The sequence below is a fragment of the Mobula birostris genome, chromosome 28 (assembly GCF_030028105.1).
Source record: "Mobula birostris isolate sMobBir1 chromosome 28, sMobBir1.hap1, whole genome shotgun sequence".
Taxonomy (NCBI): domain Eukaryota; kingdom Metazoa; phylum Chordata; class Chondrichthyes; order Myliobatiformes; family Myliobatidae; genus Mobula; species Mobula birostris.
This window is the reverse complement of record NC_092397.1, coordinates 42262243-42276710: the sequence shown is the minus strand read 5'-3', so window position 1 is coordinate 42276710 and position 14468 is coordinate 42262243. Positions and strand designations below refer to the sequence as shown.

Genomic DNA, 14468 nt, shown 5'->3' with positions numbered 1-14468 from the left:
AGAGATCTGGAGCAAGGCGGTGAGGAAGGTGAGTGTCCAGATGAGGGTGAGGAAGGTAGGATGGAACCAGAGATGGAGAATGGAGAAACTGTGGGGGCTGAGCGAGAGGTGTTATGTGATGAAGCAGACGAGATGAGCTCTGAGCAGGCGTCGTCATCTGATGAAGCAGACGAGAGGGGTCTTGAGCAGCGGTCAACTCCCATAAGAAAGTATCCTTTCCGACAAAGAAACCCAGCCAAGACTCTCACATACAACACATTGGGGCAACCATCAGTCGAACACAGACCGCTGATATATAGAAGGACACTGGAACATGGGTGAGACATACAGTAGGACATGTGGGTCTGTGTAAAGGGTTATGGGGTAGATATAGGGTCAAAACCTTCAGTCCGAGGTACACAGCCCACACAAGTAGCAGAGTAGCACTGAAGATATCATCTGCCCAGTGATGCCTGTTGCTGACACGTGACATAAAGAGGGAGATGTTTGTCATGTCAAAGACTGTTGCTGTACAGAGAGTATCCCGAAAGACTGACTCCTTTATAACCTACCACTATAACTCACCAGTTGAAGACATGAGTACCCTGAGAAATCTATAATGTCGGGACGACATTTATTTTGAAGGGGAGAGTGTGGGACCCATAGTAATGTGGAGCATATTAATGGACACTGGATACCCCCCTAATTTTCTTATATTATGTTCATATTATTTTTATTGCTTTGGTTTGTTATTTGATTCATTCACAATTTGATTAATGTTCAGTTGCACTAGCAACGGTAATATTTTTGTGGGTTGGTTGATGGTTACAAGGAGCAAAGCTTAACAGGTACTTGGGGCAGCTGAGGGGTCCTGGGGGCATGGGAGTGCGCACGTGATGGAGTAGATGGAGATGGCCCAGCAGCATGCGTGGAAAGCCAATGCGCTGTGTTCCGGTGTTTCCAGAAAGGAAAATAAAGACGTTATTTTAAACTTCTGCACGCCTGGAAGTCCCTTTTGTGTCCAGGTGTGCAACACCAAACAGGTCAAAGGGTAGAGGCCAGACTAAGAGCAGTCCACTGGTCCTCCAGGTTCGGGGGGCTAACAATCATGACTGGTCAAAAAAAAACAATTGTTAAGAAAGCAGCAAGGAAGAATCCTTCGTATTCAGAGATGGAGGACCTTCATTGCTGTCCTAAACGCCAACCGTGTAACAGGCAGGTGCTGTTAATTCAGGTTCAGGTGAGTTGGGGAAAAAGATAGTAGCAATGTATAAGGCAAATGAAGGCAGTAAAGTATGACAGCTTTCGGAAGTGCATAGTAATAAATGAAATAACAATATGTTTAAAAATACTTATTCCAAAACCATTCTATCCGCCCATTGGATACGATTGTGACATCATAATAGAGCATTCTAATTCCGGATCTTGCATTCTCTCCGTCAGGTACATCATAATGACGAAGCAACTGTTATTTACATTCAGACATTGATGGTGAAAACAGAGAGAGGTGAGTGATTAGAAATTTCCCTTAGAAGCTTGTACTATCAAACTTGTTTTGTCAGGAAGATGCTAAGATACTAACATGTAAATATCGAATTATGCAAAATTAATATATTAATTTAGATTGTTGAATTTTGAATTACTTCAAAAAGAGTATCTGAAAAAAGGATCAGTGCTTGATTGGATGACGGAGAGAGAAAAACAGGCAGTACACACAAAACGCTGGAGGAACTCAGCAAGCCAGGCAGCATCTAAGGAAAAGAGTACAGTCGATGTTTTGGGCGGATTCTCAGCTCAAAGGGTCTCAGCCTGAAGCGTCAACTGTACTCCTTTTCACAGATGCTGCCTGGTCTGCTGAGTTCCTCCAGCAGTTTGTGTGTGTTGTTTGGATTTCCAGCGTCAGCAGATTTTCTCTTGTCTGTGACAAAAACAGGCGGCGGCTTTTTGTGGGGAGAAGGGGCAGCAATGTTGACAGGGGATTACAATATTGAAACAACGTCATATTTACCTTTAATATAGTTTTCATCTTCTGGGGCCTTTAGCTCCCAGTGGAGCATACGCCATTGATGACCTCCTCTCTCCATCGTTTACAGTCGATGGTACGGTTGTTCAGCGTTTCTGTGATGGCCTATTCCATGCAGTATCAGAAACAATCAATCAATCAATAAATAACAGTCTCAGAATGTGGGAAAAGATGTTTTAGGAGAAATATAACTATTGAATCTTAATATGGAAGGATGCAGAGGCTAAGAGGGTAGCTAGATTTCTAGACACAAAAGGCATCAATGGAAAATTGGTGCTGAGGTAAAGAATGTTCATTTTGGATGGCAGAGTATTCTCTAAGGGCCGAATGACCTCCCTTCTTGCTCTCCTTTTTCCCGTTTGTCATTTTAAATGGGATAGACTCAAACCGTACCTGCACTTCAAAAGAGCCATCTACCCCATTCCCCTGTAGGTACTACATTGACATTTACTGAACATTATCCTGGTCATGACCGCCTGTAGCAACAAGTTCCACAATTGTTATTATTTTAAAAATAAATGAGGAAAGGCCTTCATTCTTAATCTCCAACACTGTCTCTTATGACAATTGTAAACCAATTACTTTCTGAAGATGACAGCATTTTTGTTCTTTACTTCAGGTTTTCTGCAGTATTTTGTCCTTCGTTAAATTCTACTGGCAAGGTACACAGTTTGGGATCTGCGGTTGTTGGGGTTGGTGATATCCAGAATTAACTCCTCTGCTGTCAACTCGTCCTATGGGCAGCACTGTTTCTCTCCTTCGGCCGAGGATCGTGAAGCCAAAAGAATGAGAAGGAATAAGTCTCAGCGCAATTCAGAATCCTTTAGCTCTTTAAATGGCCTTCAGAGACAGTGTCCTTGGAACAAAGGTATGGTTTTGGGAGTGAGCAGATTGCTGGCTTCTCATTTGATGAAGGTGGCTGTTAGAGCCCAGACTCTCACATCATCTGTTGGGAGCAGAAGCAGGCATTCACGCTTCCCTCTGCTCCCCAATGGGTGCATATCTCTAAACAGCATTACAATAAAGTGAAAAAGGCAGAATACTGTGCAAATACATGGAGAGGGAAAAAAAGACCCGGTTTTCAAAATTCCTGCAGTCATAAGGCACTGGTTCACTACACAGTATTTTTAGTCCAGCGCTTACTCCTAAACTGGACGTGTTCCATGAATGTGGAAAACAGAATGCGTTTCCCCTTACGTTTTCAACAGGCACATGTTATTTGAAATAAAACATTGGTTAAAATGTTATTACATCACAGCGCTAAGCAGTATTGCATCCGTATTGTACTGTCTCAGTGCTTTTATATTTGTGTGCTGTAGCACTTTTCTTATTTGCAGTTAATTTTGTAAATAACATTATTGTTTGCATTTCTGGTCAGATGCTAAATGCATTTCATTGGCTTTGTATCTGTACTCGGCACAATGACAATAAAGTTGAATCAAATCTAATCTGAAATGTCCAAAACAATTGCCCATGGTTACACTGCACGCCGCCTTGGTGCACCAACTAATCTAATTAATTATTTCATAAAATAGCATGGAATAGGCCCATCCAGCCTTTAGAGCTGCACTGGCCAACAACCCCCGACTTAATCCCATCCTAATCACAGGACAGTTTACAATGAGCAATTAACCTGTCAACCAGTATGTCTTTGGATTGCGGGAGGAGACCAGAGCACCCAGAGAAAACCCACGCAGTCACGGGGAGAACATACAAACTCCTTACAGGCAGCAGCGGGAATTGAACCCGGGTCGCCTGTACTGTAAATCGATGTGCTAACCACTATGCTACTGTGTCACCATTCTTGCATTAGTTGTGAGTATTGAATAATTACACAAAATTGATAAATTTTTGGAAACGAGATGTTGAGGAGTTTTAGTCCTTATAACAACAAATCTCGGCTATGTGTTCGTGGTATTTTGGGAGAATGTAAGAGTGTTAGCTTTCCCTAGAAATCACAAAAGTAAAAAATTGTCAGTATCTTGTTCCAGTAATAAACACATGAGGAATCCTAGCAGGAGACGATCAAAATATGTTCAAAATTGGGACCTTCATAGTCCTGTTGGTGTTACTCCACAACTATGGGAATTGCATGTTTTCTGGAGAGAAATGGCAAGTGCGTCACAAAATATTTCATATAATTGTCCATCTAGGGTGACCATGGAGACAAATCCATACACGCGCACACATGCACATGAGAGAGAGAGAGAGAGAAATACACACACACATATATAAGTATGTTCAGTATATGTCACCATATACAATCCTGAGCTTCATGGTCATGGTAGTCTTTCTCGGGGTAAACAAGTTTAAAGGGAGAGTCCTTTTTCATAAAAGTGAAATGTGTCCTCCATAATTTTGGAGGTCTGTAAAGCTTTATGGAAAGCATTGCAGCCAGAGTTCCTTCCCTGCGTTTCAGTCGCCCACTGGGAAGCTATTGCAGCGTAGGAGGAAATGTGATGCTACCAAGCAGACCAATCACAGTTGTTGCGGTTTGCATTCTGCATTGCCGCGACACGTAGGTACATTTTGAGAGAGGTGCACGTCAGGCTAGGGCGTAGGGATCCGCGTAGGCACTGCATAGGGTTCGCGGCTATGCCGTACCTATGGTGTCGATTTGACACATGAGTATAAATCAGCCTTTAGTCCTGAAGAAGGGTCTCGGCCCAAAACTTCAACAGTTTATTCGTTTCCGTAGATGCTGCCTGGCCTGCTGAGTTTCTCCAGCAGTTTGGGTATTGTGCCTCGACCGGTAAGCCTTCTTTACTCCCCTATCAAAGTGTCCGGCAAATGTTCAGTTCCGTGGACCCCAGGAACACTCCGTAAACCATTTCTCTTAAGGGTCCTGCCATTAGCTGTGCACTTGATTTTGATGGAAGCGAGGGTTGCCCACCATGCTCTGCAGCCTCCGTTGATCCTGCACGTTGGAGCCCCACAACACCAGACGGTGATGCAGCCAGTCAGAATGTTCTCCGCTGCCCGGCGGTGGAAATTTGCGAGAGTCTTTGGTGATATACCAAAATCTCCTCGAAGCTTCTAATGAATTCCCACTGCTGTCTGTCAGAGTTTTTACATACTGCCCATGACTGCGTGGGTTTCTTCCAGGTGCTCCGGTTTCCTCCCACAGTTCAAAGGCGTATCTATTAGTAGGTTAATTGCTTATTGTAAGTTGTCCGATGAATAGGCTAGGATTAAATCTGGAGATTGCTGGGCGGCGTGGTTCAAAGGGCCAGAAGGGCCTATCCACACTGTATCTCAATAAGTAGTAAATGAAAAAACAACTTAGCAAAAAACTAATCCATGTTGGTTTGCATTTTCCTAGACTATCCTGCTGAACTTGCTGCTCTGCTCACTGGTGTCCTACACAGTCTACTACCTGTTTGCAAGTGTCTGCTTTGGAGCATTTGGGTAAGACATATTGTCACAGTTACAGTGGCATGCAAAAGTTTGGGCACCCCTGGTCAAAATTTCTGTTACTGTGAATAGTTAAGTGAGTAGAAGATGAACTGATCTCCAAAAGTCATAAAATTAATGATGAAACATTCTTTTCAACATTTTAAGCAAGATTAGTGTATTATTTTTGTTTTGTACAATTTTAGAGTGAAAAACAGGAAAGGAGCACCATGCAAAAGTTTGGGCACTCCAAGAGATTTGAGCTCTCCGATAACTTTTACCAAGGTCTCAGACCTTAATTAGCTTGTTAGGGCTATGGCTAACAAGTCGTCATTAGGAAAGGCCAGGTGATGCAAATTTCTTTTTTTTTAATTTTATTTTTATTTGGATAAGGAATTCACAAATATAATGTACTTTTTTCACACATATAACCTTTTCCATTTTTTTATATGTATAAAACTACAATTATTTATACATTCTTAAGTACACATTGAGATGATATAAAAGGAAAATAAACATTTAAATAGATAATTATGTACTGTGGTAAATCTAAGCTATTAGGCTAAGTAATAGAATTAGTTCTTAAGAAAAATGGTAATAATAGTTTCCATATAACCCTTCTGGACCATTTCCACTGGTCCAAAATGTTGTATATAAGCCTATGTATCAACCATTGTAGGTGTTTATATCCTAATTTGTTCATGCTTGCTCCTGCCCGCAGACATAATTATCCAATCCCTATGTACTTATTTACTTAATTTTAATTACAAATTTCAAAGCTTTATAAATACCCTGACTCCTCAAACCTTGGCCCAACAATCAGCAGCCATGGGCTCCTCTGAGCAGCTGCCTAGCACTCTGAAAATTAAAATAAATGATGCCCACAAAGCAGGAGAAGGCTATGAGAAAATAGCAAAGCGTTTTCAGGTAGCTATTTCCTCAGTTCATAATGTAATTAAGAAATGGCAGTTAACAGGAACGGTGGAGGTCAAGTTGAAGACGGGAAGGCCAAAAAAACTTTCCGAGAAAACTGCTCGTAGGATTGCTAGAAAGGCAAATCAAAACCCCTGTTTGACTGCAAAAGACCTTCAAGAAGATTTAGCAGACTCTGGAGTGGTGGTGCACTGACCTACTGTGCAGCGACACTGCACAAATATGACCTTCATGGAAGAGTCATCAGAAGAAAATCTTTCCTGCGTCCTCACCACAAAATTCAGGGTCAGAAGTTTGCAAAGGAATATCTAAGCAAGCCTGATGCATTTTGGAAACAAACCCTGATGAAGTTAAAATAGAACTTATTGGCCGCAATGAGAAAAGGTATGTTTGGAGAAAAAAGGGTGCAGAATTTCGTGAAAAGAACACCTCTCCAACTGCTAAGCCCAGGGGTGGATCAATCATACTTTGGACTTCTGTTGCAGCCTGTGGCACGGGGAACATTTCACTGGTAGAGGGAAGAATGAATTCAATTAAATACCAGCAAATTCTGGAAGCAAACATCACACCATCTGTAAGAAAGCTAAAGATGAAAAGAGGATGGCTTCTACAACAGGATAATGATCCTAAACACACCTCAAAATCCACAATTGACTACCACAAGAGGCGCAAGCTGAAGGTTTTGCCATGTCCCTGAAAGTCCCCCGACTTAAACATCATCGAAAATCTGTGGATAGACCTGAAAAGAGCAGTGCGTGCAAGATGGCCCGAGAATCTCACAGAACTAGAAGCCTTTTGCAAGGAAGCATGGGTAAAAATCCCCCAAACAAGAATTGAAGGTCTCTCAGCTGGCTACAGAAAGTGTTTACAAACTGTGATACTTGCCAAAGGGGGTGTTGCTAAGTACTGACCATGCAGGGTGCCCAAACTTTTGCTTCGGGCCCTTTTCCTTTTTTGTTATCTTGAAACTGTAAAAGTAGAGAAGCTGGTAGTGTTGGTTGCGTTGCGATGGGTGGAGAAAGCTAGACAAGTTAAAGTGTTGATATGCTCAGATTCATCCTCAGTTCTAGCAAGTTTAAGGTCTTTTCACTCAAACAGTCAGCAAGGTGTACTTTATGAAGTCCTTCAGTCAGTCACAAGAATTGCAAATCAGGGAGGTCAGGTAAAATTTCTCTGGGTTCCAGCATATGTAGGGGTGAAGGGAAATGAGAGGGTGGATGAGTTGTCAAAGAGGGCGTTAAAGAAAGAAAATATAGAAATGCACATTTGTATCAGTAAAGCAGAGCTTAAGTGTGTAATCTGGGAAAAAGATCAACCAAATGTGGCAAGAAAGATGGGACAGGGAGGGGAAAGGGAGGCATTTATATCAAATACAAAAGAGTGTTGCAGGTACTCGGGTAGGTAGCGGATACAGAAGAGAGGAGACTGCGTGGACTGAGTTAAGGCTGGGGCACTGTGCATTTCCCTATTCACCAGGGAAAAAGACCTTGGCAATTGCAGGAATGACTTACAGCGGACTGAAACACTTGGGAATATATAGATATTAAGAAAGAGGATGTGCTGGAGCTTTTGAAAAGTATGAAGTTAGAAAAGTCACTGGGACCGGATGAGGTATACTCTAGGCTACTGTGAGAAGCGAGGGAGGAGATTGCTGAGCCTCTTGTGATGATCTTTGTGTCATCAATAGGGACCGGAGAAGTACCGGAGGATTGGAGGGTTGCAAATGTTGTTCCCTTGTTCAAGAAAAGGAGCAGAGATAACCTAGGAGATTGTAGACAAGTGAGTCTAACTTCAGTGGTGTGCAAGTTGTTGGAGAAGGTCCTGAAAGGTGTGATTTATGAGCATTTGGAGAGAAATAATCTGATTAGGGATAGCCTGCATGGCTTTGTCAAGGGAAGGTCGTGCCTCATGAGCCTGATTGAATTCTTTGAGGATGTAATGAAACACTTTGAAGGTAGAGTAGTGGAAGTAGTGTATATGGATTTCAGTAAGGCATTTGAAAAGGTTCCCCATGAAAGGCTCCTTCAGGAAGTAAGGAGGCATGGGATCCAAGGAGACCCTGCTTTGTGATCCAGAATTGGCTTGCCAGCAGAAGACAAAGGGTGGTCGTAGATGGTTCATATTCTGTATGGAGGTCGGTGACCAGTGGTGTTCTGCAGGGATCTGTTCTGGGACCCCTCCTCTTTGTGACTTTTACAAATGACCTGGATGAAGAAGTAGAAAGGTGGGTTAGTAAGTTTGCTGATGACACAAAGGTTGGGGGTGCTGTAGGTAGTCTGGAGGGTTGTCAGAGGTTACAGTGGGACATTGATGGGATGCAGAACTGGGCTGAGAAGTGGTAGATGGAGTTCAACCCAGATAAATGTGAAGTGGTTCATTTTGTTAGGTCCAATTTGAAGACAGAATATAATATAAATGGTAAGACTCTTGGCAGTGTGGAGGATCTGAGAGATCTTGGGGTCTGTGTTGATAGGACACTCAAAGCTGCTGCGCGGGTTGACAGTGTTGTTAAGAAGGCGTATGGTGTATTGGTATTCATCAACCATAGGATTGAGTTCAAGAGCCGAGAGGTAATGTTACAGCTATATAGGACCTTGGTCAGACCCCAATTGGAGTACTGTGTTCAGTTCTGGTCACCTCACTACAGGAAGGACGTGGATACTATAGAGAGAGTGCATAAGAGATTTACAAGGATGTTACCTGGATTGGAGAGCGTATCTTATGAGAATAGGTTGAGAGTACTTGGCCTTTTCTGCTTGGAGCGATGGAGGATGAGAGGTGACCTGATAGAGGTCTATAAGATAATGAGGGGCATTGATCGTGTGGATAGCCGGAGGCTTTTTCCCAGGGATGGAATGGCTAACACAAGGGGGCATAGTTTTAAGGTGCTTGGAAATGGGTACCGAGGGGACATCAGGGGTAAGTTTTTCACACAGACTGGTGGGTGCGTGGACTGCACTGCTGGTGGTGGTGGTGGAAGCGGATATAATAGTGTCTTTTAAGATACTCTTAGATAGGTACGTAGAGCCTAGACAAATAGAGGGCTACATGGTAGGGAAATTCTAGGCAGTCTGTAGAGTAGGTTACACGATTGGCACAACATTGTGAGCCGAAGGGCCTGTAATGTGCTGCAGATTTCTGTGTTCTATGTTCTTCTTTCATTTCCTTAGATGCTGCCTGACCTGCTGAGTTCCTCCAACATTTTGTGTGCATGTTTGAGAAATGGCTGATAATATTAGCACTGATAAACATAATGTGATGTGTTTTGGGAGTATTAAGGAGGCTGGGACATACACCATGGATAGTCCGATCATTGGAAGTATCGAGGAAGGGATGGATCTTGGTCTGCAAGACCAAAGAGCCTTGGAAGATGGCAGCATAGCGAGACAAAAACCATATTGAATATTGGCTTTCATTATCTGGGGCATTGAAAGCTGCTTATTCAGTTAATTAGTATGCCAAAATACTCGTGAACATAATGATTTAGTAATTGTGCAAATGGCTTTTTAGTACACAAAAATTCCTGAAAGAAATACTAGAAAGAACGGCTAGTAAATTTAGTAATTTCACCATTAATGGCTGGGGATTGGAAATGAGAATGTTCTTAGTGTATTAAAAATGCTGTCCGATAGACTCAGTGGACCAACAATCTTATCCTGTCGACATTCCCTTATGCCCATATTTAAATTTAAAAAGAATTCATTCTTTGGAAAGCAAGCTGTGGGAAGGTTTGTGTAGTGGCAAAACGGATCCAAAATCAAAACAAAACAATTGCTATCAGCCTGCGACTCCACAGCGTTGTTATACTTGTGTGACACGCCACTGCTCCAAAGATTCGAATTCCTCATTCTGTTCCTTAATTAGCAATTAGCATTATTGAGTGTTATCTCAGCAATCAGCAAAGATATGACCTTCATGGTCCCAAAAATAAGCATCTATAAGTAACATATTCCCTTTGCTTTTGCCACATCCCCACTAATGTGACGAGTTACCATATACACATAATAAATGCCCAGCACAGAATAGAGGGCTCCTACAATTTGTAATGTTTCTCTTTCATTAGCTCTTAAGGGGCTTAACGAGGTAGATGTGGACTTGTTGGGGTTCCTGACTGTCTCAAAGTAGGGGATCAATCTGAGAAAAGGTGACAAGAAATTTCTTCTCCCCAAAGTTATTTAATCATTGCAGAAACCCAGTCGCTGAACACGTTCAAGACTAGATCTGTTTTTATTTATTATGGGAATTGGGTTTGTTCAGAACGATGGTGCTGAGGTAAAAGACCAGCCATGAAATTATTGAATGATTGAACAGGGGTGATGGGCTGAATGGTCTACGTTTGCTTCCACGTCCTATATTCATATGTTCCTGAAACTCTTTGTGCATTGCAGTCTTGATTCATTCGATGGGTTGATTCCATTTGACTTTAAAACTCCAGCTTCAACATCCAGCTCAAAGTACCTATGTAAGAAAAATTACACAACTGATTGAAGAGTTTCAAAATTATAATATGATCAAAGTGCTGTGGAGTAGATTTATTACTTATTTTGGGCTCACTAGATGAGCAACCTGAATCCCTGCAAGTTGTAAAATGCTGAAATGCATGGGTCCTTATCAGGTTGGGTTTGGATGTAACTAGAGTGGAGAGATCGGCTCTCAGTTATATACTATTGACATTAATGAATTAGAGGAAGGAATGAAATATAAGGTTTCCAGGTTTGCAGATGATACATACGTGGGTGGAAGAATGTGTTGTGAGGAGGACGCAGTGATTCTGCATTCTGACATAGATAGAATGATTGGCTTAGGGAATATTTGGGGTAATGCACCTCTGGAACCAAAAGTTGGTATGCGGATCCAATGTGTAGTTAAGAAGGCAAGTGGCATTTTTGCATTTATTGAAAAGCAACTAGAGTTTAAAAATAGAGAGTTTAATATGAGAGGATCATAGGGTCGCCCTACCAGTTGCGAGTTTAGGTTTTATCATAGTTGTACAACCTATTGTTGAGACTAAACCTGGAATACTGTACACAGTTTTGGTCTACTTACCTTAAAATAAAGTAGTATTTCCAGTGGTTTACTGCTTATGCTTGTTAGTTTTCGCTAATAGTTTACAATAAATGGTTTTACAGTGGTACTTGTAATGAATCTTGTCAATAAGTTTCTTTCTTCACTCTCCTAGTGAACCTGCTGTCAATGGAACTGACATATTTCATCAGCGGTCTGCTGTTTGCAGCTATAGTTAAGGAAAGGGTTTGGGACTACTCTTTCACAGTTGCACTCAGCCATATCCTGCTGACTTCAGCAGGTAAGAACTCCGATTTAATCATATCATGAATTGGAATATGAGAGTCATTTTATATCGGCTTTAAATACTATTGTTTTCCTCAGTGTCAATTATTCTAATTGTTCTTTGTTTCACTGGTTAGTATATCCTGGGCCACTGAGGTGGGGACCAAGAAATTCTCCATCAGTTCCTTTGTACGTGCCTATGAAGTATATCTGCCAGGGTTTATGCAGAACCAGACAGAGGTGGCAACATGTGGCTTGGTGTAAAGGCTGTACTTCTGCATCAACGGTCTCGAGTAATAAGTCAGAAAACATGAGAAGCTGGAGAAGCTGGGTTTATTCTCCTTAAAGCAATGAAGGTTGAGAGTTGATTTGATAGAGATGTACGGGTCTGTCACTAGTCAGGTTAAGCAGATGGGGGTGGGGGACGTGTGAAGGGGGTTTCAAGGTCACGGGTAGAAGGAGATAGACAGAAAAACATTTCATGCAGAATACTTACAATTTTGAACTCATCAGCTGTCAGGGTGGTAAGAAACCATTTTCAAAAAGGAACTGGATAGGCACAAAGGGAAATAATTGCCTGAAGTTTGGGAAAGGACTACGGGCTGCTCTTCAGGGTGCTGGTGGTGGGGAAATGGTCGTCCTCTACTCTGTGATTTGAATGAAAAGATGAGAACTATAAGATCAATGCTTATTTACCTATTTCTCTATTCAGTAATGCTACACATTACTGTTCTTCATGGGCCTTAATTCAGAAAAAAGGGAACCCAATGAAAAACGTAATATTTAATCTTTGTTATTGACAGCAAAGCCCCAACTTTGTTGGAAGTAGAAGTCTGCTGCGCCAAACCATCATGGCTGATGTATTATCCCTCTCAATCCCATTTATTAATTTACTCATATCTGTGTTTGTTTGTTTGTTTATTTATTGATATACAGCATGGAGTAGACCTTTCCTGCCCTTTGAACCGCGCCACCCAGCAATCTCCCAACTTAATCCCAGCCTAATCACAGCTCAATTTACAATGACCAGTTAATCTACTAATCGGTACAACTTTGGACTGGGAGAAAACCAGAGCACCCGGAGGAAACCCACGCGGTCACCGGGGGGACATACAAACTCCTTTCAGGCAGCATCGGGAATTAAACCCAGGCTGATGTTACTGTAAAACTTTTCCTAGCCACTCTGCTACCGTGCCACCCCATTCTCCTACCTTCTCCCCGTAACCCTCAACGCCCTTTCTAATCAAGAACTTATCAACCTCTGCTTTAAACAGACCCAGTGACTTGGCCTCCACAGCCATCTGTGGCAGTGAATTCCAAAGATTCACCATCCTCTGGCTAAAGAAATTCCTCCTCATTTTGCTTGTTTTAAGAATCTTATATCAAGGTGTGAAACACTGCGAAGTCATTAAATTCGGGTTTCATTTCATTTCCAGTGATGGTCGAATTTCGTTTAGTATGGCAATGGTGGTTGGCGTTGGGTGAGTCTGAGTAGATTTTCTTCAAAAATGTTATAAACATGCTGTAGATTCTTTATTCAATTCACCTCTGAATATTTACATCAGACTCTACTGGACAATGAGCACTATTTTTTTTTGCAGCTTAACAGAGATACAATGCTGAAATGACGTTATCATAGTTAGTCATAGAGTCAGGCCCTTTGGCCTAAATTGTCTCTGCTGACCATGTTATACAGCAATCTACTCTCATCGGCTCATGTTTGGATCATAGCTCTTTAAACCTCTCCAATCCATGTGCTTGATGGTTTTTAAATGTTCAATGGTTCAGTTTAATATCGGAGAACGTATACAGTATACAACTTGAAATTCTTACTCTTCACAGACTTCCACGAAACAGTACTCTAGTAATTTTATATATTGCACTATACTGCTGCAAAAAAAAACAAATTTCATGGCATATGTGAGTGGTGATAAACCTATGGGTCTCTATTGTGAACTGAGAGTGGGAAGGGAGTTGGGAAAAGGGGAAGGGAGAGGGAAGCACCAGAGAGACATTCTGGAATGATTAATAAACCAATTGTTTGGCATCAAATGACCTTGCCTGTTGTCTCAGGGCAGGGTGTATCTGCACTTACAGCAAACCCCCACCCCTGGCACTCCTCTGCTTCCACCTGTCCCACGGCGCTCCACGCTCACTATTCCCAACATCCTTTGCTCCTGACGGAGTTACAAACTCGCTCTCTGCTCCACATTGACAAGTACAGCACCGTGCAAAAGCCTCAGCTGTGTCTGTGTGCCTGAGACTTTTGCACTGTACTGTATCAGGCAGCTCATCCCAAATACATACTCACTGCCCTTTGCACTGAGAAGCTGCCCCTGATGCCCCTTTTAAATTTCTGATGCCTGATCTTAAACCTATTCCATCTTATAAAGTATTGTAAGACTATCTGTACAGTTCGTAGACCATGGTGATAGTTATGAGTTTTAACGACTGTGATTCTTCTTTTAGGTGTCGGTTTGTTGCTGATGATTGGTGATGGACAGTTGGTTGCACATTTCGTTTGCCGGAATAACCCCAGTTCCTCTTCAGTCAATGTTTGAGAGAGAATGGAGGAAACATGGCTGCAGACATCAAGGAACTAAAGAGAGCTCTACGACTGTGTGGACTGATACCGTATCTGTATTCACTTTAGTGTAAAAAAAAAAGTCGCGCTTCTTCAGCGATATCATATGCTTGAAATGCGACCCTACATTTTATCAGTGAGACGCGTTATTTTGTAGCAAGAAAATTATGAAAATCGGGGAATTGAAACAAGAGATTAATTTTACAATTTCATTCCCCTGCATTATTCCGATGTTTCATTGTTCCCGCTTTCCAAGGTTCTCTTGAA

General features: G+C 42.0%; 1 protein-coding gene across 1 annotated transcript; it reads left to right on the top strand.

The window, feature by feature from the left end:
- Positions 1–2797: 2797 nt before the first annotated feature.
- On the top strand, positions 2798–14209 carry LOC140189261 (putative transmembrane protein 244). Its single transcript, XM_072245952.1, has 6 exons — positions 2798–2870; positions 5325–5410; positions 10717–10790; positions 11508–11633; positions 13054–13098; positions 14087–14209. Exons 1-6 carry the CDS (start codon positions 2838–2840, stop codon positions 14176–14178), a joined length of 456 nt encoding a protein of 151 aa, XP_072102053.1. The 5' UTR covers positions 2798–2837; the 3' UTR covers positions 14179–14209.
- The last annotated feature ends 259 nt before the right edge of the window (positions 14210–14468 follow it).